The sequence below is a fragment of the Lissotriton helveticus genome, chromosome 4_1 (genome assembly GCF_964261635.1).
Source record: "Lissotriton helveticus chromosome 4_1, aLisHel1.1, whole genome shotgun sequence".
Lineage (NCBI taxonomy): Eukaryota > Metazoa > Chordata > Amphibia > Caudata > Salamandridae > Lissotriton > Lissotriton helveticus.
Window position 1 is genome coordinate 784,437,911 of NC_136063.1, and position 27,271 is coordinate 784,465,181.

Consider the following 27,271-nt stretch of genomic DNA (forward strand, 5'->3'; position numbering starts at 1 on the left):
CCCTCCAACTCCACCCTCCAACTACAAATCCACCCTCCAACACCACCTTCCAAAAACACCATCCAACTCCACCCTCCAACTCCACCGTCCAACTCCACCCTCCAACTCCAGCCTCCAAATCCACCCTCCAAATCCAAATCCACCCGCAAACCACAACTACAGACACAAACTTCACCCTCAAAATCCAACTCCACCCTACAACTCCACCATCCAACTCCAAGCTCCAAATCCACCCTCCCAATCCACCCTCCAAATCCACCCTCCAACTCCACCCTCAAACACAACCCTCCAAATACACACTGCAACTCCACCCTCCAACTCCACCCTCCAAATACACCCTCCACCTACAACCCCAGCCTCAAACTCCACCCTCCAACTCCACCCTCCAACTCCACCCTCCAAATCCAACTCCACCTAACTTTTAAGTATTCATTATTTTTTTTAAAAACATTGTTATTTGTAAAATCAATACTTCTAAGTCACGTAAATACAAAACATGTTGCATTAAAAATGCTATAGGTGTCACATTGTCAAAAAATAAAAGTATTAGCATTGTAAATGACAAAGCTATTAATTTTGCCATTTTCAAAAATAACACATAAATAACAAATTTGTCATGTACAAGACAAATAACTCAAACTTTCCTAATACGAGACCTATTGCATTGCAAATGCTTGTTTAAGTACAGCAGTACTTCCTAGGTAGTACAGCAGTACTTGGTACTTATTTTTTAATATATAGAAACTTATAAATAATTTTCCCTGGCTATTACCGTTTTAGTAAAGTGGTGATAGGTACGAAAAAATATAAAACCTGAAACTTACCTATATCTACGGCCCTAACCCAGATCACTCATTTCATATCACTTTCCTGGTGCATTAAATCACGATCTGTACGTGGTTATAGGCTGTAATGCTACGATTCCAAGTATTTTATGCCAAGTGTCTCTAGCAGGGAAAAGATTTTCAATGCAGTTACCAAAAATCCCTCAGAGGTAATTCTACTAATACCCCCACAAGTTATACTTACTCTGGCAGTAAGGATAATTGTAATATCCTGTTGCACAGTGGTCGCAGGATGAACCTTGAAACCCAGGTTGACACGTGCACTGCCCTGTCTTTCCATCACATTGGTTATTCAACACGCCAAACCCGTAACACTGGCAAGCTAGACAGAAACAAAGTAAGAATCAAAAGTGGGTTAGGGGAATATTGTGCACTATCTTTCACAATAATATCAATGCAACAAATCTGCTGGGGTGTGAATGTAATCTATGTACTCATGTGGTCATGCACAGCCAACAAGGAAACTGTTTCACCAGCTTGGCCTCAATGTCACAGGTTTAAATACAGATTTATTGAACATTGGCCTAAAAGCAATCACCATCTGCTTTCTGGTCAGCTGCATGAGCTGTGTCAATTGAGTTTTTGTCACAGTCATATTTGCTGTTTTCAATTTATATGAATGATATGTATAAGAAAGTGCTATGAGCTGCACAATATATTTCGAGCATAGAGGGTTTTCTGGTCTCTTCATCGCTGTATGCAAATATATTCCATCCTGACTGCACAAACCCCAAAAAGTCTTCAAGCACTGCAATGAACCATGAAAAAGTACAATGAGATAAGTAGCTTACAGATCTTAATGATACAATCAAAGAGAATGGTCTTTAAGTAATATAGGCAGGAGAAAGTAATTTTGTAATTAAATAAGTGAGTAAATAACACGACCTGGAAAGTACATGTCAATAGATGTCGGCTGACTATCGTCTGGAAAATATGCACTGAAATGCTTGATATCATTGATAAATCGGCTGGTCCACGCGGCATGAAAGGAGCACTCAGAAATGAGTACTCAGCCAAAATGAATGTACATCTTGAAAATGTAAGCATCTCACTTAAATCTGAAACTGCAATTTTGGAGTACACCTTATAACCCCTTACAATAAAAGATAGGTACTCAATTTGCAAAGAAAGAATTTGACGATCCAATGCGAAGAAATGAGACTGCAGGCCTTAGGTAGACACTATGCACTGTACCTACTTGGCAATTTGACTTTGCAGTCTATGCGGTTTTATTTGATGAGGTTAACAAACACCCAGGATCGCAAGTTGTTCAATCTGCCCAGGAGTGATCCTCTCACGACTTGAACATTGGTGAGAAAGAGAAATCTGGCCCCAACAGATACTAGTGAATATAGCCTGAATGAAGATTTTAGCCCATTTTATCCTGTGTTGTTCGCTCTAAACTCAAACAAGAGAAAAGACAAGTATATTGCCAAGGGGCACCTGGTAGCAGAGAAGGAGAATATGTCCTACTTATTATGCGATTATTTAGATGCTAGACTGAGACACAATGAGACTGATGGCACAATATCTATTAAAGAGCTGGATAAAAATGTGGGACGTTCTTTGCAGACGGAATGGTGACCACTCAGTAAGCAAGGGCTAAGTACTCCTAGCAGAGGGACAAACTGTTATCTTTGCCCCACTAACTTGCACTTCAAGGGGGCTCGACAATCCCTACCATTTACCTTCAAGATCGGATTGTCTTAAAATCCCAATGCAGTGCTAACTTAGTATACAGTCCTTTAACCTCAAGGGGTGCAATAAAATAAGGACACGTGCTAATTTGCAACATAAATGGCCAGGGAAAAGTGTATTTCCCATTTTTAAGCTTTATCAGTTTTTTTGGTGCTTTTTAATCTTCATTTTTAATCTTTTAATTACTGTAAGTATTTTCTATGTGTTTGTTTTACTAGTTGGAAAGGCTTGCATGTCAAAAGCAGTGACATAAAATAATAGATTTTAACAGACATCTTTCAGATATACATACATCCACTGCAAAAAGGCCTCTGTCTCACAATTAGCCAATAGTGATGGACTCAGAAACTACAACAAAGATTGAATGGTCATGGAAGTGTAAATGTCTCGCCACACTATTAAAAGGTTGTGGTACCAGAACATGATTGTCAAAATTTCTAAAATATTTTGTTCGAAATATTGTTTAAAAACATATTGCCAGGTTGTAGTTAATAACAATAAATCTACACCCAATAATGACAATATTTTTGTAAACAATCTTTGGACACAATATATATGTCAGACGATATTTCTGCATATGTTTTTCTGACATACAAGCATAGAAAGGCAGATAATGAATACTTAGGTTACACCTGTTAGTTAAGCAACTTCTGTTTAGAGAAATAGAGACCTTTGCTATCCAATACTCTGAATCTCGCTCATTCTGCTACCTTTAACTTTCCACAAATAATTATTTGCGACCAAGCATTAACATGCAAATGTGTCTTACTTGCATGCCTGCAATGTGGATACTTAGTGGCAGCAGAACACCATGCATATGATGGTAAGAAGTTGAAAATATCCAGTTCGTGCCACTGCCGTCATAATGACAAGTAAACACCGGTGTATCTACCAACAATCTGTACATGGTTCTGTACTGCATGGAACACAGTAGCACCATATGCTAAGAATGTATATTTTAGTGTAGACACCCTCCCAACTTTGCCAATGCCCATTTACAGGTGGAAACTTTGCTAATTCTGGACAACAATTCCCAATAGCTACTTGAAAATATACTGCGCTGAAGACGAAATTAAAAGGATCTATGATGCTGTTGATACTCTCATACCGTGGAAATGCTTGTATAAGCATCAATACTAAAATGTGGTATCTCTGTTGGGCGAGACCACACAGAATACCACTCTCTTATGTATGAAACTAGCTTACCCGTCGAGCGTTGCTGCGATCTCCGAAGAAATTCAAGGAAACTCGTTATGATAACATTCAATTTACATTGTGTAATTTTTATTGCAACTTATTCATTTTAATATGGAAAACATTGCAAAGTGTCGTTTTAATTCTATTTATTTATTCGAGTGCTTATGGATACACGATTTTTTGTTTTTCCGTCTAGTGCGTACATCAGTATTCAAAAGATTATGAGGGCCCTGGTGGGCCGATATTTAAAAAAGAAATTATGCCAGAAACCTTTGCGGGAGTGTACTCAACAACTTCCCAAAGTTTCCTGGTGATCGGATGAATGCTGTTTTAATTCTATTTATTTATTCGAGTGCTTTTGGATACACAATTTTTTGTTTTTCCATCTTGTGCGAACATCAGTATTCTGAAGATTATGAGGGCCCTGGGGGGCCGATATTTTAAAAAAATGTATGCCAGAAACCTTTGCGGGAGTGTACTCAACAAGTTCCCAAAATTTCATGGTGATCGGATGAATGCTGTTTTAGTATTAAATCTGTTTTATTAGTTTTGCGGAAGCAAACATCAAAGACAAAATCGCCTACAACCCGATGGGCCGGCCTGGAAGCGTAATACCGTGCAGTTGATTCAATGATAACAGTAATATATCCGGTATTTAACACACCAAGCCGCCTACAATCCCGAAGGGCCAGCCGCATCTCAAATCGGGGGGAAGGGGTGAGGGGGATGAGAGTATCGTGTTTTACATCCTCAGGAAACCCCCGAGTAAGTAGCCACCCCGAAAAGTCTCCCACCAGGCCCCACTGAACGGGTGCTGCCACTGTATAGGCCACATTTGTCAAAAAGTTGAGAAATAAAAACTAGAAAAGAAAGAGAAAAAAAAACACCCTACCCCAATCCTCCCCTCAACCCAACAACCCCACCATCCCACCCCCCTCCCCAGGTCCAGGTCCATCATCCCCCACAAGCAAGGATAAGGTCCGTCAGACTCCATCAGGTTTCGATCTGGGTCAAGCGCAGCAGGCGCAGGTACCTAGGACATGTGACCTCTCTAAATTCCTTAGCTAGCAGGGAGAGGAATGGTTGCCACAATTCCGCAAATCTAGCCCCCTCCCCCGCCCTGATCAGGGACAGCTTTTCCATGCCTAGAACCGCCCATAGACGATAAAGCCACCCCTGAAAAGTGGGAGTGTTGTGTGGTGCACCAGAAAGATATAATGTTCTGCAATGCTGCTCCCAAAGCGATGGCGATCAATCTGCCCCTGCGGGATCGCAATGGATATGTGACAGGATTGGGCAAACCCAGTAGTATATCGGAGGGGAAGCGAGGGATTTCGGTATCAAAATGGGCGTCTACTTCATCCAACACCAATTTCCAGTACTCCCGCAGATGGACACAGTCCCATAGAAGATGAGTCAAGGACCCCCTCTCCCCACAACCTCTCCAGCATGTCGCCTCCCTTTTACTGTCCATTTCGTGCAGCCTCTCAGGGGTATAGTACCAGTATGTTACTATTTTAGTGAGCGTGTCGGTCAGTCCCATATGATAAGCAGAGTGTCGCGCGCGGTAATAAATACTGTCCCATTCGGTGGGGCTAAGGGTGCGCCCCAACTCCCTCTCCCATCGTGCCCTACCTGAGTTGTACACCCGAGAGTACCGGTCTAGAAGTGTGCAATATAGATCAGAAATGAGGTGCTTATCCGTGGTTCTCGTAATCAGCCAATGTTCGTATGGCCGCAGCTGTCGATCAGCCCCTTCTCGTACGTGACTATGAAGCGCCCAATGCCGAGCTTGGAGATACCAAAGGCGTTCTATTTCCGGCAGGTTGTATTCTTGTTTGAAAGTCTCGAATGGGATAATCCCTTCCTTGGTATACATATGGAACAGGGATCTACAGCCTGCCGGACGCCACCTCGCAAACGCCACCACATCTAGCCCAGGAGTAAAATCCGGGTTCTCGAGTATGGGAGTGAGCGGAGACAGAAAGGTGGTCAATTCAAACTTAAGATTGGTGCTATCCCAAACCTCTAGCGGTACCCTCATGATGTAGGAGGCATAAAGATTGGGGGGGTCGATGTTGATGGCGGAGAAAGGGCACTTCCTGGAGCGGGCGGCCTGCGACCGCCTGGTCCTGAAAGAGCCAGTGTTTATCTGACTCCCACCTGCTCCATTCCATCAACGTTCTCAATTGCACCGCTTGATAGTAAAGCAGGAGATCCGGAATACTCAGACCCCCCCTCTTCAGGAGGTAACGTCGCGAGTCTTAGCTTCATTCGAGGTTTCCTGCCATTCCATATAAATTGTGTCAGCTCTGATTGCATCTGGCGAAGCCAGCCATCCGGTGGACGTAGGGGGACGGCGTGGAATACGTAAAGGATCTGTGGTAGGACCGTCATCTTGATGGCCGCCACCTTACCCAGCCATGACATAGGGAGGTGCTTCCATCTGTTCAACTCATTACGAATGAGCCGGCGTAGACGTGCGTAGTTGATCCCGACCGTATCCAACAACGTCGATGTCAGTTGAATTCCCAAGTAGGGAACTGACTTCTGCGCCCAGCGGAACGAAAAGCGCCTCTGCAGTTGTGCCCGCGTATGCGGTGCCAGAGAAAGGTCCAATGCTTCCGACTTGTTCATATTCACCTTAAACCCTGACACCCTGGAAAACGTATCCAGGACCTCCACACAGGCCGGTAAGGACGTGTCCGGGGAAGACAAGGACAGGAGGATATCGTCAGCATACAGGCTGATGGTGTGGACGTATGCCCCAAATTTGATACCACGTACCTCTGGAGTGGTTCGCATCAATTGTGCTAACGGCTCCATATACAAGGCAAAGAGCAGGGGTGACAGCGGGCACCCCTGTCGTGTGCCACGCTCTATAGGAAATCGGGGCGAGGTGAATCCGTTGACCCTGACCGTCGCGGAGGGGTAAGAATAGCAGTTAAGGACCCATGTACGGAATCTGTCGCCCAACCCGGCTTTCACCATCACCTGTTCGAGATAAGGCCAGTGGACTCGGTCAAATGCCTTCTAGGCATCTATCGCGAGCAACATGTACTCCCCCGACGTTCTCGAGGCCTTCTCAATTAGGTGCAACGCCCTTTTAGTGTTGTCTACCGTCTGAGGTTCAGGGATGAATCCCGCCTGATCCTGGTCGATCAGCCCCTGCATCAGTGGTGCGAGGCGCGCCGCTAGTATGCTGGTGTAGAGTTTAAGGTCTACATTGAGTAGAGATATAGGGCGATATGCATCGCACCTCGAATGATCCTTCCCCGGTTTGGGGATGACCGAGATGGTAGCTTCCAACAGGTCGCTCATGATCGCCCCGGCGTACGCGAAAGAATTAAAGAGGGCGGTCAGCAGTGGTGTCACTTGTGCACAAAATGTCTTAGAAAAGATCGCCGAGAAGCCATCCGGGCCGGGAGCTTTTGCCAATTTGAGGCGCGAAATGGCTGCAATCATCTCCTCCGGCCGGATAGGTCGTTCCAGAAGATCCGCCTGTTCCGGGGTCAACACAGGGAGGGAGACTGAAGCCAGGAACCTCTCACCTTCCTCCGGGTCAAGCACCGACCCGGTATACAGTGAGGTATAAAAAGCGCTAAATGCCCCCGCAATGTCTGCGTCCTCGGTGACCACCAGCCCTTCCTGCGTGACGACTTCCTGGACCGACTGTTTCCGTCGTGTTTCCCGAAGCGCATGACCCAGCAATCTCCCGCAACGGTCCCCCCGTGTAATATAAGTGTCTCACCCTCAATGCCGCGTATTCCGCCCGGTCTTGGTCAAGCGCCGCCAGTTGTTGCCTAACTTGTCGCAACTGCCTCCAAATCCTCGGCGCCCCGGTCCATTGGTGCATGCGCTCAAGTTCTCGCGTCCTCAGCAACAGTTCCTCTCGTTTCCGCGCATGTTCCGCGTTCTCGGCGGCCGAGATCACGATTAGCTCACCGCGCAGTACTGCTTTTAGCGTCGCCCAATGAGTAGCCAAAGATGTGTCGTCAGTGCTGTTATGCGCCAGATAGTCTCTAATAGCCCCCCGGACCTTTTCCACCACTTCAGCGCGATGTAGCAACGTGTCGCGCAGCTTCCAGCAGCGCGGTCTGCGTGATAACGGGGGCAGGGAAAACACAGCCACCATGGGGGAATGATCAGAGAGGGATGCAGCTCCTATCTCCACTGCTGTTGTAAGTGCATGCAAGGAAGGGGAAGCCAAGAAATAATCCAAGTGGGTATAGGTTATGTGGGCATTTGAATAATAAGTGTATTCCCTTTCATTTGGATGAAATCGACGCCACAAATCCACCATGCCCATGTCTGCCAGTCTAGCCAACCCCCCGGCGGAGAGTGTCCCGGCCTGAGAGGAATGCTGAGCTGACCTATCCTGCATAGTGTCCATAACTAGGTTCAGGTCCCCTCCCACCAGTACATGTCGATCAGGAGATGTGGCCACCTCCGTGAACAGATCGTGAAGGCCGCCCCTCCGAGGGAAAATCTATAAGACAACAACCTCCCCCTGATCTCCACCCCCTTCTGCAGGACCTTTCCCCTGAACCTGTGGGCCACTAAGATAGCCACCCCCGCAGTTTTAGTGGAGGAGGAAGAGTAAAATTGGTGAGGGAAATAGCGAGAGCGCATCCTGGGGCAATCCCTCGGCAGTAAGTGGGTCTCTTGCAGCAAGCATATGTCGGCCTTAGAGGCCTCAAAAAGGGAGAGAACAGCCTTCCTTTTCACTGGATTTTTGAGTCCCCGCACATGTAGTGTGAGGATTCGTAACTCAGTCGGAGGCATAGGTAGGCGTGTGGGCCACACGGACCCTTATCTGGGCGAAATCAAGCGTGAGCCAAGCACCTCTCTCGCGCATCCGGCCCTCCCCCGGGGCACATCCTGAAGCTTGGATCTCGCTAGAATCTATGGTAGTCAACACACCAAAGCCTAAAAGAGTCCCTGGACCTGGACCCCATTCTATCCACAACCCAAGCCCGCCCACACCAACCCCCCCCCCCAGAAAGGATCAAGAAGCATCCAACAAACCAATACAACCAACCCCTCCCCACCCCCAGCAAAACGACCAGAAAACCCCCCCTCCCCAACATGAAGGATACAGGAAACAGTCTTGTCCATCATCCACTAATGTAGATTCACAGTGAAGAACAGTATTGGGGGAATGTGTCCGAATCCATCGCCTCCACTCCCGCCGCCGACCCGTCCCGTCCCATCCCAGCCGATCTTAGTAATGCCACAGAGTGTCGAGTCCAATGTTCAACCACTGCCAGTTGCCGCCAGCTCCATCGCCGCCGTCTCCACCGCCGCTCGTTGACCATCCTTGATCTCCACCGCGGGCGGACGTCTCGGCCTGCGCCTCTTCCGTTGCTGCTGCCACTGCCCGGAGGTGTCTACCCAGGCAGCCCCCGAGTAGACAGCCCCTCCTCCTCCTTCGGCTCCTCGATGCCCAAGAGACGGCATGCTTCCCGGAAGGACCTCAGTTGGCAAACCTTATTGTCCCACTTAAACACCAGTCGGAAGGGGTGGCCCCAACTATATGAGATGTTGCGCCGTCTCAGCTCCGCGGTGACCGGTCTGAAGGACCTACGTTTTTCAAGGGTGATGGCCGCCAAGTCCTGGTACAAAGACAGCGAGTGGTCTCCAAAGGAGATAGTTCCCATCTGTCGAGCCTTGTGAAGGATCTCCGCCTTGGTACGGAAATCCTGTACGCAGGCTAAAATATCAGCCGGCAGGGCTGAAGCGGCCCTGGGCGGACCCGTCCGGTGAGCCCTATCAATGCGTAGAGCGGAGTCCGCTGGCCTACCTAGGATGTGGTTAAATAGGCCTTGCGTAAAGTGGAAAAGATCCTCCGTATCGGGAGTCTGTTTCACCCCCCGGATCCTGATGTTATGCCGCAAGGGAGCGGTTTTCTAAATCCTCAAGGTGGGACTGAAGGTCCACCTGCTGGTCATGTATACAGATGATTTCCTGCTGCAGAGCCTCTATTTCAATGTCACGCCCCTCGCCTTTGGTCTCCAAGTCAGCCACCCTTTCTCCTATGGCATCTGTGTCGCGGCGGACCTCTCTAATCTCCTCCTGCAATTCCTTCTTCAGAGCGTGAATGTCCTCCTGCAGACTACTGAAGAGGGATTCTAGGCCTTGGTGATGGGCTCCTCGGTACTCGATGTTCCAGAGGCAGGGGTGCTGGTGGCCATTTTGTCAGCTCCTGCCCGCTGTCCCAACGCGGTGGGCTCTGACCGCTTCTCCGCCGTGTTAGGGGTGAACAGGTCTTTAATGGTCCTATCTTTCCGGCCTCTTGCAGTGGACATATCCCACGGGGCATGTAACCGGGCCGCGGCTGGTGCTATGTGGCGAGGGGGAGCTGGGCCTCAAGCACGTGGGGGAGCCCGGCTCCTCTCCTGAAAGCTAAGAGGCCTCCGTCTGCTCAAAGAACCCCTCTGTGGGACCCACTGGTGCTCCTCCAGCCACCACGCGAACGGCAGGAAGGCTCCGACCCCACCTCCTCTCACTCAGCAGGGCCCACGCCTCGATGTCTGAACACTCACCAAGGCCACCCGATCGCCGTCCCAGCCACCAGTCCTGAGGTAGGCCGCACCTTCCCGGGGAACGCACCACCGCAGGCCTCCAGTGCGTGTCCGCTATTCCGGTGACCAAACACGTTCTCACGCGGTGCCCCGCAAAGGGCGACCCTTCGCTCTGTCAGGCACCCGACTCGCGTTCCAAAATGGCGGCCGCCAACTCGCAGTCACTCTGGCCGCCCCAACCCCGACAGCCAGGCTCCTGCGCCCGTGACAGACCCGCCGCTGCCTCCAGGTGGTCCTCCTGTCCGGCAGAAGCCCCCAAAGTCCAGCGGAGAGCGGTAACGCCGTGCCGTGGCGCCTCGCCGGCCCTCCAAGCCACGTGGCCGTCCAAGTGCTCTCTGGGCGACCCCCACATCCGCACGCTGCTCTTCACCTCAGTGCGGGACTCCCTGGGTCCGATGTCCGGACTACAGTCAAATGGAGCCCAGCTGGCGGGCCCCCCGCGAGGGCCGCACCGCCTCCTTCTCCTGCCAGCCCCAACAGTGGTCACCTCTTCTGCGGCCGGGCCCCACTGGCAGCGGCAGGTCCGCAGCAGCTCCGGGGCAACACCACCCCGGGGGCCTCACGCAGAGACCGTGTGGGCCGGACCCACCCCCAGCGCACCGGCTCTCGCGTAGCAGAGCCCCAGCCGAGGCGCTCTCAGGCCGGTTGCGCTCCACTGCCAACCTCGGCCATGCCTCCTCGCCTCCGCACACCACCAGGCCGCTCCAGGCCGCTCCCAGGCCGTACCTCTCCCCGCGGCTCCAGGAGCCACGAACGTTCCGCAAGGCTCCTCTCCGGCACCAAGCCCGTCAGGGCGACAAGCGCTCTCCGGTGGGGCCCAAATACGGGGGATTAGGTGCTGTGGAACTCGCTATGCTAGCGGCCGGCGGCGGGAGCTCCGGGAAGCACGTCCACTCACACTGCCATCTTGGCCACGCCCCCTGTGAATGCTGTTTTAATTCTATTTATTTATTGGAGTGCTTGAGGATACACGATTTTTTGTTTTTCCGTCTTTTGCGTACATCAGTATTCGAAAAATTATGAGGGCCCTGGGGGGCCGATATTTAAAAAACAATTATGCCAGAAACCTTTGCGGGAGTGTACTCAACAACTTCCCAAAGTTTCATGGGGATCGGATGAATGATGTTTTAATTCTATGTATTTATTCGAGTGCTTGTGGATACACGATTTGTTGTTTTTCCGTCTGGTGCGTACATCAGTATTCGAAAGATTATGAGGGCCCTGGGGGGCCGATATTTAAAAAAATGTTATGCAGGAAACCTTTGCGGGAGTGTACTCAACAACTTCCCAAAGTTTCATGGCGATCGGATGAATGGTGTAGTAATGCATAAAGGACAAACAGACAGACAGACATACATTAGTTTTTATATATATAGATATGGACAGTGTTATATTCTGCAGAGATCTCATGACAGTTGTATTGATAGAGTGTGGGGTGGGAATTCCAGAAACAAATTTGACCGTGCATTTGGTGAGCATTCTAGACATTTTGATACTCTGCCTCATACGCTGTTGACATTCTAACAATTATGGTGACCCTGGCGTAAGGTTGCAGTTCTTGACTTACTGTAGACATTCTAGGTACTGTGATGACACTTCTAGCTGTATGGTGGCCATTCTTGGAATTGATAAAGTCTAATAATTCAAGTGCAAAATTATTTAGTTTAGCATCCAAATTTGCAAAGATTAATGTAAAAAATGTAAAGTTGAAAAGGACACACATTTATAATGTGCAATCTGCACTAGCAGCCTTATTTATAAGATTAGGCCTCAGAAAAGTTCACACAACATTGCTGTAATATGCACACCAGAATTTAGGACATGACCTTAATGTGACATGCTTAGAAATATTTTTCATAACTGCAGAATGATCTGGCTTGAGAAAATGTGTTATTTTGCAAGGCATCAGTTAATTTGCATTAGCTCAGCATCTTATTGTTTATATACTTTCACATAATGTAGAATGGAATAACTGTACACTTTAGACAATAATTCCTGTTCATGTTAAATGAAATGTATTACCTAATCGTGACATTGCAAGTTAATTTTCCCTTTTCTTTAGTATAGGAAATTGTTCTAGCAACGAAACATGGAATAACTGGAAGGTCGAGATGTGATCGAACCCTATGGGAATCAAGGATTATGCTTCCAAAAGCTGCCCAAGGGAGAATGTCTGTAACTAACATTGTGACAAGAACTTTGCAAGCTGCATGTAATTTCGTGAACCAGCTCACACACAAGTGATGTCCCCTGATTAGACAAGAGCAAACAGAGCCTGCAACCTAGTTTAATGAATGTTATATTAGTGAGTGTTCTAGACTACACACTTAACTCCACAGCTCTTCTCTGCACTCTCCTCTCCACTCTTTTACCCACCTTTGGCTTGTCCCGTGTTATATACTGACAGTTGTGGCTTTTGCTGATTCTGTTTTTTTACCCTTTATTTTACAGTTTTCTACTGCAACTATATATTGATTTGTTTGTGTTATTGAGACTCAGATGAGTTTCATGAACTACTCTTTATGGGACGTTCTGATGCTTTAATATAGCTTTGAGCTGTATGCTATCCTGAACTCACTCTTTTCTTTTTGAGCTTGGACTCGATATGGGTCTTTCTAATTTTAAATTCCCATCTTGAGCTTTAGAATAGGGGCTTAATTACTTTATGGAACGTGCTTAATGCCCAATGTGATTATGTGTTCTAACCAAACTCTTTATTGAGATTTCTGTAATTTCCTGAATTTATTGACTAATCTGAAAAAAACAAGAGAGAGGAAATTTACTAATCTCTTAAAGAGAAATTAATGTTTTAAAACTAATTTAAACTCTTATTATTATTTACTTAACTGAAATTTAAATTGGAATTTTGAATTTGTAATGCCTGAAATTGCTCCTTGAGCCAAAATACGATGGCAAAGATCCATCACCTAAGGTGAGATTTCTGGAGGAGGGACCAGCGAAGGATCGGAGTTTTACCCCGTGAGTGATGGTAGTTGAAGGTTGAACTGTATTTATTTAAAATTGTGTCCCCTTCCGCACTATCAGAATTATGTTGCAATGGAATAAAATGGTCCTCTATTACTGATTGTGAGCATGGAAGACATGATTTAGGCCAATGTTCTTAGCATATTGTGGGTATTCAGAATATTGTGACTGCCCCGGCATAAGGAGGGCCTGCTTAGCACATTGTGTGCATTTTAGGCAGTATGATTGACATCCCAGTCATAATGGTGGCCCTGGCTTCAGATGCCTATGCTTTGCCAATTGTAAGCATCCTTGCCATACTGTTTACATCACAAGAATAACACTGAGCAACACTGGCATATGTTTTTGTGTGATTCCCAGCAACAGGAGGGCATAAATAGCACTTGGTGGAAACCACTATTATATGTTGTGTATCCCTGACAAGTGACTGTCATACATGGGCATATGAGTTTGATTCTCTCTTTGAGGGAAATGTATTTATTTATTTATTTGCATGTTTATACCGCGCCAGGATCACCTCCCATAGGAGTATCTCCGCGCCTTTGGCAGCTAAGAAAACAACTAGCGGAGCTTGGCCATAGGTATGGATCAATTTTGAAAAAGGAAGGTTTTCAATTGTTTCCTAAAAGGAAAGTGGTCCTTGCACAGTCTCAAAAACAGTGGGAGGCTGTTCCACAAGGTTGGACCAGCAACAGCGAGAGCTCTTCCCCCTTGTCTTACTTTTTTAAATCTTGGGACCTGTAGCGAGGCCTGCTCACTGGATCTCAAGGAGCGTGTCGGTATATACCGGGAGAATTTATTAGTCAGATATGCTGGGCCCTTCCCCTGTAGACACTTATGCATTATACAGCTGATCTTAAACTTCACCCTCTGTTTGATGGACAGCCAGTGCAGCTTTTTCAGAAGGGGTTTAAAGTTCTACACTTGAGTAATTTTTCACAAACTGGTATTAAGGATCAAAACTAGATGATTTTCTTAAAATAGGATGCTGATACTTTGGTGATAAATGTTATTTTCAAATATTTCAAAGTTTTGGTTAGCCAGAATTGGGTTTATGTATCCAAAAGTAAACGTTGGCATTTGCTTTTTCAGGAAATGCCACATTGGACATTGAGGACATACTTATAGCATTCCCATATAATACTTTACTGGGGTATTTAAGGGTTGTTTCATTGTGAGTGTGGAACACATAGTGTTCATCACCTATAAAGATTTTTAGGACATTATCAATTGTTTATTATTATATATATGTCTTCTAGCTGAATCGACATGTTAACTTTAGTTCATGCCTCTCCTGGAGGATATTGCATGTTTGTACAGGTAAAACATGAATCTACCCTGTCTCATCTAAGTACATCTAAGTCATTGTACGACTGAAAATCTACCATGAAGGAGCTGGATGAGATTATGAAAGGCAGGGGAAAACAGTCGTGAAGGAAGGTGCTAATACAACTTGAAGGTTGGGTGCTCATACATAGCTTAAATTAACTGCCTGTAAACATTTTACTTTTTATAACATTATAGGACACTACACTGAAACATGCTTCATTTTGTTACCATTTTATTCGGTTTTTTTGGTGGATGAACTGTCCTCTCTCCCAGTAGCGACTGGGCGCTGATGTGGGGCGGGGGTAGTAAACTCCGGAATACGGCCGCACAGAGGTAAGTACACAAACAAATAAATAAAACTAATTTTGTTGCACGCACTGCATCGCCAAATGCAATGCAGTGCGTGCAATTAAATTCGTTTTATTTATTTGTTTGTGTACTATCTCTTTGCTGCCGTATTCCGGAGTTTACTACCTCCCCACACTGCCCCTCCCCTGCCCCAATTCAGCGCCCGGCAGCACTTCCACAACGGGCCGCTACTGCTCTATCCAGTTCTTTTGTATGATGAGACGTGTCAGGCACACCAGAGAAGTATTTTAATATTCAATCAATACCTATCAGAACTCGCTATAACTGCACCATTTGGCCCCATTTGTTCGAAATGCTCTTGCATGGATGATCTCCTATCATTACATGGGAAATTCACCCTTTGTAAGTAGGAATTAGTTTTTGGCTTAGTTTGTGATGGCTCGGAAGGATGTAGTTTTGACAAAATTATTTGAGAATTGCTTTAAAATGTACCATTTACAACCAAGTTTCCCCAATATTGCCTCTGGGGAGAATGCCCTAGAATCATTCAGGGTAGGATTGGAATACCTCAATTTTGATGGATCATTTGGCTACATTTTAGAGATGTTCAAAGAGGAGGGGAGATTCATTTTTCTATCTACTCCTTTGGGCACAAAGATGGCTTAGATGTCAAATTGTCCAACAGTAATGCCACGTAGATGCTATAAAGATTTAGTAACATGGCCATCTTTACAGGATTCTGCTCATGATGTCTGAGTCCCTGGAGGGGAGGAGCCTAGATTTGGACTGTTTGTTCTAACTACTTAAGAAGGGAATGGACTTACAGTCGGTCTTACACAGGAAAACAGTGCCAGGCTATTAAGTGGAAGCTGGTGTTCATTAGTTTTGAAAGTTGAGGAGAATTCCAGTAGTATTAGAACACATGTTTGTAATTCTTTTGATGATGACAAGTAGCTCATTTCCGAGGTACAAAAGTTCAATTTTTGCCAAGAGCCAGACAGAGTCTGACATAGTAGATTACTTGCCACCAGGTGAATGCACAGTTATACAGGTACTATGATTTCCAATACATTTGTGATGCAGGAAAGGCTGGAGATGTATTCATAGCTGGAAAAAATGTCATGATCTCAACTCCATGGAGTTGCTGGCCTGCTGTTTCCTAGGCTCTGCAACTCAAGACTGACACCTTCCATCTCATCTACAGGCCTTCCTGGGCAGAACAGGGACTTAATTGATGAATTCTCAGATCTTCTCACCACTGGGTCGATTTGACATGCCCACAACCAGCACCCCTGCTTATCTTGCAAACAAGTTCAACCATCTCTGGTGGACCTTGATACACCCGCAGCCAGGACACCATCAGACTGCAGACTAAGAAGTGTGTGAAAGATAAAACTAGGCAGCAGGCCTTTTGCATCTAGGCACCCAGGATCTGGAACAACATCCCCGTTTCCAAGACATTTGTCTCAAAGCTTCTCCAACTTAGGAAAGAGTTACAGACTCACCTCTTTAAAGAACACTACATCACAATCCATTATCTATCCACAACTCAAATGTCGTTCCTTTTTTTGACATATGCTTGTCTTTGAGCATGTACAATACCTCTCATCCTTTTGGCTGGGTTTACACTATGGAAATACCACACATATACATACATACATGATCTGCACTTTGTTGAAATTGTGTATAGCTATCATGTTTTAACCTTTAAGGAAACAGAAGAAGTGAGGAGCAAGGCATTTACAATTATCCTGATAGTGAGGGAGAGCGGATAACCTACGATTTGTTACTTTGACCAGTGTACATGTCTGAGGGGGGGAGTCAGAGGAGGATAGGATCTTCGTGGTTGAACCATTGCGAACTTGAACAAGTTTGCTCAGAAAGTTGGATTTTGGTATGGGAAGTGGTTGTTGGTTAGATGTTTCCCTAGTTTCGTTTTGGAAAAACAATAGAAGATAACTATCGAGTTCAGTCGAATAATTACGGGACTTCAGAGTAGCAGTTCTGGACATCACTTTCTTCAAAATGGAACAGTTTGGTGGTGGAGGCCTCTGAATTCACAATTGAGATTTGGGCCTATTTTGCTTTGGTACTTGCAGTGTTATAGTCTTATGAGCAATAACGCCATGCTATGCAATTGGACAGTGACTGGGCATTTGTAGGACATCTTTCCTGGACTCTCCCCACTAGTTCATATAAATAAAAGTCACCGTGAGCCAACCATTGTCCTTCATATTGAAGCATTAGGGTCTTAAGCAATATAAAGGAGACCAAAGAGGCTAAAGAATGATGCACCTTAGTCTCCAGATTGAAGCTTTCAGTGAGGATACAGACAGGAATAAGAAAGATCAATGATAGAGCAAATAGAGAGTATAAAGATTGGATAGGGTCATACATACAAAAACGCAAATAGACATAGTCAGGAGTGAGATGAGAAAGGCGGGGGGGAGGTGCTACAAAGGTACATGTGTATTTCGGTGTAAAAAGCTGAAAAGTAGAAAAGCAAATTTTTTGTAGGATCTGGTTGTATAGTTTCAGGAGTGAATTATTGTATCTGTACACTACATGATGGCTGTCTAGGAAGAGCCGGCTTTAGCGGTGGCGCCTGGTGCAACAATCCTTCTTGGCGCCCCCATGCCTGCCTTCTCGGATTCTCTCCGTCCCACTGGGCAAAAGTGCCCCTCATCTCGCCAATCATAAGTTTTTGCAAAACACAGTGCGGATCCCCCCCCCCCCCCCCCCCCCCCCAGGTCAAGCCCCCTCCACAGGCCAGTGCCCAGTGCAGCACTGCCCTAAAGCTGGCCATGTGTCTGGGACAAACATCCCTACGACCTATCTAGATGGCCTGAAGCAAGCAAAAACCAGTGGTGGAAGTTTAAAGGCAAAGACAGAACAGGGAAGTTCTGTCTGTTTTGTTTTTCAGACAATACAATTCCTTGGCAGTTAAAGTGTTGTTTTCTTTTACCTATAGGTATGGTGTGATCCTAATGTTAAGTAATGGCAAAAACAATATAGTAAAACAACATACATCAAGGAACTATCACACATTGACTTGAAACTGTATACTCTTAAGCGCACCTCTCATTTGCTTTAGTACATTATCTTAATGTTATGTAAACTAATTAAAGCGATACAGATGTTTCCATTTTAAATTGGTTAACATAGGGAATAATACATTCATGTTAGATAGTTGATATTAGAATTAAAATTAATGGTGTATTGTCTTTCATGTCGCTACGCTTCACTTATTATGAAAGGCTGTTGGCACTGTTAAGACCCCCAGGCACCTCAGCTGCACGAGACACCACCCCGCCCAAATCCAATGAATGCATTACAGCACTTACGTTGGCACCGTGGTCCAAAGAATCCGTCTGTGCATGGTCCTTGAACAAACAATATAAAAAACAAATAGAGCGAATTATTAAACCAACATCTGAGCAGGCTAAACCAGAATAGAAATAAGCTTGTCTCGTGAGTGCTAATGAGCTGAACCTGGGGCAGGGACCAAGTTTAAAGGAAGGGAAGCTCAGGCGCCAGCCGCGCGCGGCTGGGGTTTTTTACACTTGCCAAAGAACATTAAAGTTCCTCTTTATCAGACTTGAAAGGAATAACACTTTATGGAACAAAAAGGGCAAAGGAGGTTGGGTAGCAAAGCAAGCAGGGAAGGTTTGTGACACAGCAGGACCTGCTGCTTTACACACGGGCGCCACGAAAGTACGGGTCCTAATAATGATCGCGTGCTTGACGCACGTGAGCAGTGGTGTCCTCGTGCTTGACGCACGCGAGCAGTAGTTTCCAGGACAACCTTGCAGTGGCCGGGCAGAGTCAACATTCCAATCTGGTCTGGGCCAGATTATCGATTACTGTGTCCGTCCGAAATAGCATTTACAGAACTGTACAGTTAATAATAGAGAACGTAAAACTAATTGGACTACATTTTTTTGGGCAAACGATATTTAAGACACCATGTTTATGTCAGACGAGATTTATGTTTACGATGTTTTGACATACAACCATCAGTGTTAGGTAGTCTAAAAAAGTGCTAACTATATATGAAATAAAAAGTTGCTTTTTTCAGTTTGAGTTTTCATAATTTCGAAACAATACATGTCATTATCTTAAAGCTGCAAGCGTGTATATAATAGGACCCCTCCGCTTTAAAGCCCATCCTTTCTAAGCTTTCATTCCCTCTTCGTCACGGCCCACCATCTTTAACTTTTCTAGGTCCAGCGCTAGCTAAGATATTTGATTTTAGCAAACATATATATGTATAACATATTTTTACTGGCTTTCAACCATCTTTTGAACCCATTGGACGTTTTTTTTGTGTCATTTTCATTTGTCTTCCACTCACATAGCTTACGACCTGGGGCAAATGCCAGCCCTCTTGAGCCACTGACTACCTTCACTGTGAGTGACTTGCATATTTGCACTTGCATAGAAAAAATAGTCCCCTTTAGTGCCAGGATCTATTGGCTCAATGTGCTCCTTGAGGAAACAAAATGGACAAGACTGTTTGCAGAAACTAAAATATTTTGTGTAATAAAGTTTTACGAAAACCGTTACAAAATGAAAAATCATGGGCAAAACTTAAAGGTTGGCATTTAACACCAGACCTATTGGCTTTACCAATGCAATTACACGAATAGAAAGGGTGTGTCAGGACCTTCGCTAAAGTAAGGGCTGCCCTATGAAATCGCTCAAAATGTTCTCCCTTTCCTTTCCTTCCTGAAATCTCTTCCTTCTGCCGCTCTGGGGCAGGAAGCAGGGCCCTGTGGGCACCTTCACTCCGAAAGGGCATTTATTCAGCCAAAGATCTATGAATATCTTTGATGTCCTGCATGATAGACCTACTCAAAGGCAGAAAAATGTTGTACAATAGAAGATGATTCTACAAGCAGGTAGGTGAAGTAGAAGCTTTATTGCAGCACAGGTATAGGTAGGTCAGCCCCCCGTCCAACCAGAGCTCCAACTGCCAACAGGGCGAAGGAGAACTCCAGAACCCAGAACCTAGGGAGAGATCTAGAGTGCTGGCCAAAGAAAGAAGCAAAGCACTGTACAACATATCTCCCCTCCTTGCAAGGAAAGAAAACACAGGAAAAGGAAAGAACACTAATGCACATAGTCATTTAAGTACGAGGGAGGGCGACGAGAACGAGAGCTCCTTAAACCAACATTAACCAAGGAAGAGGAGGCAGGAACGGGAACAGAAGTACCCAATGTGGTCATTAGTAATGCTTTTTTCCGTTTTGGTGAATACTCCTCACCGTCCAGAGCCTCAATATAGTTAAAGAACATGACTACCCAGTCTTCCCAGGCTATTGGAGGAATGCCTGGTTCCGATAAGAATTGAGGAGGAAGAGCGACATTGATCGCTTGAGCCATGTTCAAGGACCACTAATAGGGTAAAGAAATAAGTATACCAAATAATAAGATAAAATGAGTTTATAATAAATGTTCACACTTATCACAGAGGAGAACTGGGGCGAAGAACCGATGCTTAGCGCTCAAACACGAGTGTTTCCATGGAGATCCGGAGTAAATATGCAAATATCTGTAAAATGGCCGAAAACGTCGTGCGTTTGACGTTAAACGTTGTAACCACAGCGAGAGTCCATGCGCAAGTGAAATGCGCTTCAAGAATGAGATGGGAACGCTGCTTCTGTGTAGTTGTGCGTTCCAGTGACGCTTGTGCTTGCGTTCCAATGACGCTGATTCCTGTTTGTAAAATGTCACTTCCGCCGCTTGCGTTAGACTGACGTAGACACTGTCTTAGCTTGCGCTTCAGTGATGCCGTCGCTGCTGCAGTTAGCGTTCTAATGACGCACTCGCCTGGCTCAAAGTTGTGAACGCGCAGCGTGAGTTAGCGTTGCTAAGCGACTCACCGCGATACTGACTCGACGGTAGAGATGACGTCAATCACTGTATCAGAAGTCCTCCGACGATGAAAACATCGGGAAAGTGCACTTTTGGCAAGCGGTCATCGTTGAGATGGAAATTGATGTCAGCGTCCTCGCTCCTCGCTGTCCACACGGGGTTCTTGGGGTTTCTTGAACTCTACCGCACTGTAGTAGTTTCCTTGGCTGCAGCAACACGCGGAGAAGAAATGGTTGGACACTCCACTAGTCCAAGTCGCCAAATGTTGTACAATAGAAGATGATTCTACAAGCAGGTAGGTGAAGTAGAAGCTTTATTGCAGCACAGGTATAGGTAGGTCAGCCCCCCGTCCAACCAGAGCTCCAACTGCCAACAGGGCGAAGGAGAACTCCAGAACCCAGAACCTAGGGAGAGATCTAGAGTGCTGGCCAAAGAAAGAAGCAAAGCACTGTACAACAAAACACCTTCCCCAAATGCAAAACAAAGTGAGAAAGGAGGTTGGATGTGGCTACAGAATAAAAAGTAGCAAGTGCATGACTGTAGGAAATTGGGTTACAGGTTGAGGAGAGTAAAATCCCACTCAAGCAGCAACCATAACTTCTATTAGGGTGAAATCACAAGCAAACGCCAAATTAACCTATGCTTAACACTCTGGTAGCTTGGCACAAGCAGGCAGGCTTTTCTCAGAGGCAATATGTAAACTATGCAACAAGTCAAACAGTAATAAAGTGAAAATACAACACAAGAAAAATCCCACACTAAATTAGAAGAATCAAGCAAATTTAATAAATTATCTAAGACCAAAATGAAAAAAATCTAATCAGTAGAACAGAAGATATGCAATGTTAAAAATGTAAGCAAAAATAAGGCCTAGAAGCACAAGGGGGCAACTGAGGTTATTTGGTCAGCCTGGACTAGGACGAAGTCACAAGGTCATGGAACTTCGATGAAGCGCAGGCCAGATTCATGAACCAAGTTAGGCCAGTTTAAAAAAGTACCTTAAATAGCTTTTGTGTAGCATTAGAAGATTCCACGTCGAGAATGCTTTGTGCAGTGGTGGTTCTGAGGAGCTACGGGACTATGATGCGAGTTCCTGCGTTAGGGATGCATTGCAGTGCGGCAATTCTAAAGTACAGATGTATCGGACTGAATCAGTTCTGCTAAGGGGCCACAGCTGGGTTGCCTGAGCCCCTTTAGGCCCACTTCCAAGGGTCCAGGACTGGGGTGGCACCACATTGGGGGGTAGGACTCACAGCAGACAAAGTCCAAGTGTTGGAATCAAGGTGGTTGGAGCCTTTTCTGTCCCTGCGATTCTGATCAGAAAACCAGTCAACTAGCCCTTGGAGTCACTCTGGTGGTCCTTCATTCAAGATGTAGCTCTAGTCCTTTACACTAAGTCAATAGTGGAGCAGATTAGCAGACCTTCTTGCACAGCAGCAAAGAAATCCTTCTGAGCCTTCAAAAGGTCCAGAGGTGTACTGAAGAGTTGAATCTGACTATCCAGTATTTATACCTGGTGCCCACTTTGAAGTAGAAGGTTCTGGAGGTTTCCGTCCCCAGAAGTGCTTGGAATTTCCTACCTTCATGCCCTGGCCCCAACTTGTCTGGGGTCACAAAAGACTAGAGACAAACCCTTTGTGAGTGTTCTCAGGCAGAGCCTTTTTGATATGCAGTGGGTAGGTGACAGCTCCCCTTCATCAAGTCAAAGATGGCCCACCTGGGCGCAATTCATGAAGACCAACTGCCAGATACACCTAGTCATGTGGCCCAGGATATAGGCTGCAGGCACCAATTGCTGTGACAAGAATATGGCAACTTTCTACAAGATGCATTTTTGTGAATTATGACTTAAAATCCAACTCAATCATTAAAGAGGGGTTTACATTGCAATTCTTTATACATCAAATTTGACATTCTTATCTCCTCCAAATTGAGAGTTATCACGTTATAAATGTAATAAGGTAACCCAATGTTATTATATGGGAGAGGTAGGCCTTGCGGCAGTGAAAAACAAATGCACAAGTTTTTTCAGTACCAAGACAGGTAAAACTTAAAAGTGCATGTCCAACATTTGAAATTCAGTACACCCTGCAATATGGGATATTTAGGCCGACCCTAGGGGTGACTCATATGTATTAAAAAGGAAGGATTATTTTGTCATAATGAAAAGGCAGTTTAAACTTCACACAGAGGCTGCAATGGCAGGCCTGAGACATGTTTAAACGTCTACTTAAGTGGGTGGCACAATCAGTGCTGGAGGTACAACAGTAGCATTTAATTTACACTACCTGCGTACATGTAGTACCTCTTTATTAGGGGCTTACAAGTAAATTAAATGGGCTTAATGGGTATAAGCCAATGTGACTATATTTAAAGGAGAGAGCACAAACACTTTAGCACTGGTTAGCAGTGGTAAAGTGTGCAGAGTCCTACAGCCAGTAAAAACAAAGTCAGCAATAACAGGAGGATGGAAGTCAAAAAGTTGGGGGGAAATCATGCCAAAGATGGCAGGTCCAGCGATAACCTATGCATAGCAATGGCCTATGTTTTTGTTGAATGCTGGTTTTATACACCCATGCACAATTGAGTGTTTTGAGGTATATCCCTTGTGTTGAATATATGCTCAAAGATTAATAATGATAAAGGTCAATAATGTTATTAGCACATGAGCCAGTCTTGTTGCACATCCTTTCTCTGTCCCACTAAAAAGTCAGTTAAAAAAGCTTGATTCTATGACCTCTAAATATTCCTAATAAAATAAAAGATGCAGCCAGTTGAAGCATTAGTGTCTCGAGACTTGCATTTTGAAGAGAGTTGTAGGGGTCTATTAGGGTGTTGGGCGGATTGCCACCGCCCGCACGGCGGTGGTGATCCGCCTGACGTTTCCCTCTGCCCGCATCCTATTTCCCCCGCCATATTACAATGGCTGGAGGGGGCCCGCGGTAGATGGAAAGACCGTCCGCTGCTTTTCCACCGGTCGACTCGTCGACCGGGCGAAAAACATCCCAAATATGGTGGCGGTGTCTGCAAGACACCGCCATCCTTATTAGGATGCAGGCGGAGATCAGCCTTTCCATGGCGGCATTCGGTCTTTGGCATTGGGGGCCTGTTGCGGACCTCCAGGGAGTTGGGGGGTGGAGGGTGCACATGGGGTTAACTATGGTACCCCCTGCATTTGTATGCATAACGTGGCAGGCACCGCATGGTGCCTGCCATGGTGTGCATGCAAATGCACAAGGTGCATCCACAGCATTGTGGTGGGCGGTGCTGTAAACACCGCCCACCACAATGCTGGGAATAGGGGATGCCACCGCCACCGTGGCGGTGGCATCCTAATTGCCGATGTGGGATCGCCGCACCACGGCGGCAGGTCCCAGGTCCGCTAGGGTGGCGGGAAGAAATAAGTTTGCCCGCCATCCTAATAGGCCCCGTAGTATTGCCTCAAAAAGATAAAAAAAACTGTAACTACAAAAATAAAACATACTCTGATTACTGACAGGGCCACGCTACACACTTGTTGCCTTTCAGCAATTTCTAGTGTCTGGGGGTCATCTGGTTTTGAATCTAATGTACCATCCAGCTGAGAAAAACATTTAAGTACTTATTTAAAGTCTACATGTTTTAACTAATAATGAAATAAAGAGATAGGAAGGAACAAATAATTAACTTACTTATAATATGCCCAGCGGAAGGATCATCAGGCGTTGGTGTTACTGGATAGAAAGGGATACCTGTGAAAAAAGTGTACTCCATTACATGAACAAAGCCAGTTTTGCCTATCAAATGTCTTTAAAGATCAACCAGGTAAGCAAATCAAAACATTATCACAGAAACATAGCGGCCGGTTCTCAAACGTCGGAGAATAGTCGTACATTTACATTCCTACGTACAAGTGTAAATGTTCAACTTTTAGGAATTCACCATTATTCCTAGTAAAAGGCCTTGAAAGCTACACCATCTCATCTTTCCAGGTATACTTCAGGGAATGTCATAGGTCTTTGCTTTTTCTCTAATGAGGAAGTATATAGGGTACTGCTCCACATTCGGTAAGGCAGCTTGATGTGCAAATGCACATTGTTTCATATTATTTTGATCAATAAGGAAACATTTTCCATGTTGAAAAAATCACTTCCCCTATATCCATAATGTTTGGAGATGTTTCCTTACCCTTCCAACCAAGCAAAATGATTTACTCCAGCCCTTTGCTGGAGGAAATATTTGACATGGTGGGGTAGTGCAGGAAAGAAGCTTGAGAACAACAGCAAATCAGATCCAAGTAACTAATTATTCTACCACATTGAGCTAGAGCACAGGACCAAGCATATGAGTATTTTACTCTTAGTAGGGACATGTCCTCTAATAGTAGGATAAGCATACAATTTAATTCAAATCATTTTTGTGATTATCATTATAATAAATATTATTTTATTATTTAATTATAAATTAAACAATTTGTCTTCCAATTATAATAAATGTTATTTTATTATAATATTATAAATTAAACAATTTATCTACTAACACACCTGTACCATAGATGTGTTTGGAGATGAATTGTTGGATTAATTTGTTATCTCATACACATTGAAAAGACACAATAAAACTTGTTAAATTACACCCAGCAGTCAAAAAGATTCTAAACAAACTATATACATAGAGCTGAAATGTGTTGTCAACCAATTAAGATGTATCTATTTACATCCTCACCCAGGCTCCACTAGCCAATATATTTTTCATGCGTTACAAGTGTGTCTTGCTTCGCCCTCAAAATAATAATACCACTCTCACATGATGGCCTAAACACGACGAAGCAGGAGACATAAAACACAACAACACCTAGAAAGGGGTTTCACTTTACAAAATGCAAAGACTCTCTTTTTAGAATAAGGCTTGGGGTTTAATTTATGCACTGCTCTCTAACAAAAAGGCTTTCCCAGATATCGAATGAGTAACATTCAAATGTATATAGAGCTATATATTTATATACAAGCAATGATAACACACTTGGCAAATGTAACTGTTAAATGCATGAATAATAATACTGAATAAACAAGCAGCAAATATTACTGGACGTCCTGCAAGAAATCAGAAAGATATAAATACACTAAATACATCAAATAATCACTTTGGATGTGTACTCCGACTCACTCACACATCACAAAAAAAACACCTCAAATGACCACGGAAACTGGCATCACGCATCACAATGGCACTAGTCAGAACCAAATCACCTTACCCGATCGTTCACTCGACATCCTTGCCAACTCAAGCAGGAGGAGCCCGTTAACAGCCAGGCAATGGACTCTCAACCGGGACTCAGGTTCCGTTTGTCTTGTGACAGTACGTCTACTCCACAAGTGAGCTCCTAAGCTGGCTGCCAAGATTCTAAAGCTTTATAGTCTCAAAACACACAAGAAGGTTCGAGAGTCTTTCCCTTGCACCAAGGAAACATGCTGGAACTGGCCACCTTCCATGCAAGCATTCCAGGGCAAAAGGAGTTCCCACGTTCCCTCACTTTTGTAAAGGGAGGGGCCCCTGAATACTGGATAAATTGCCACGACAGGGAAATATAACTCTTAGATAAGATCACTGTGGCAAGGTGGGTCAAACCAATTCACAGGCACATATATGACAAATATTTACTTATAATGACCACATATATATCTCAAACAGATAACAACCTAATATCTGATAAATTTCTCTTATTATTCTTTTTTGTGATTTTTAAAAAAATTATTATGTTTGATAACTTTAATCACTTGTTTTAAAAAAACATTTCCTATATACAGATAGCTTGTTCAAGACAATTTTTTATATATAAAACGGATTGTTTTAGTGCACATACATATTGATATTAATAATTCCTCTCACCTTTCACAATAATCTTATTGCTATCAATAGTTTAGTTATTAACAAAGGAAAAACATTTTTTTCAGCATATTCATTTCATTTCATCCTATAACAACACCGTTACTTTCAATATATATTCAACTTTTTTTTGATAAGATGAGACTGGCAGTCTGTGTTCTAGCTGCGTGCGTTGCGCCTTCGTCAGGACTCTGTCACAGATTCTTGAAAGGAGAGATTAACAATAATATGGTCTAATATTATTATGCCTGCTTGATAGTTCTAATTAGATAGTTTGACATTTAAGGTAAAAAGTGATGATACACAAGAGGCCAAGTGCATCCCATTGACTATGCACCATTTATTTAAAAAATCGTGCTCAGAAAACACCCATGTGCTTAAAATGCTAAAGCATAACATTTGTGGACAGGGCTGGAATTTAAAGTATACAGGCTCCAGAAACCTTCACCAAGTTAAATCCCTATCGTGCTAGTAACCAAATTTTTTATTCTAGTTATACCTTTTGGCATTGGCTTTGAGTAGACTGTCCCTACTTCTCCTGAGTAAAAACTTTCTTCAAGAGGCACCTCGTTGCGACTAGGA

General features: G+C 44.7%; 1 protein-coding gene across 1 annotated transcript in view; it reads right to left on the reverse strand.

Moving 5' to 3' along the window:
- LAMA3 (laminin subunit alpha 3) overlaps nt 1-27,271 on the reverse strand; it is a 1,062,926-nt gene that overhangs the window by 659,128 nt on the left and 376,527 nt on the right. The window contains exons 11-13 of the mRNA XM_078687418.1: nt 24,496-24,555; nt 18,292-18,330; nt 1,030-1,167 (exon numbers count right to left, since the gene is read on the reverse strand). Of these exons, the coding sequence (XP_078543544.1) occupies nt 1,030-1,167; nt 18,292-18,330; nt 24,496-24,555 (237 nt within the window). The remainder of the gene's footprint in view (nt 1-1,029; nt 1,168-18,291; nt 18,331-24,495; nt 24,556-27,271) is intronic.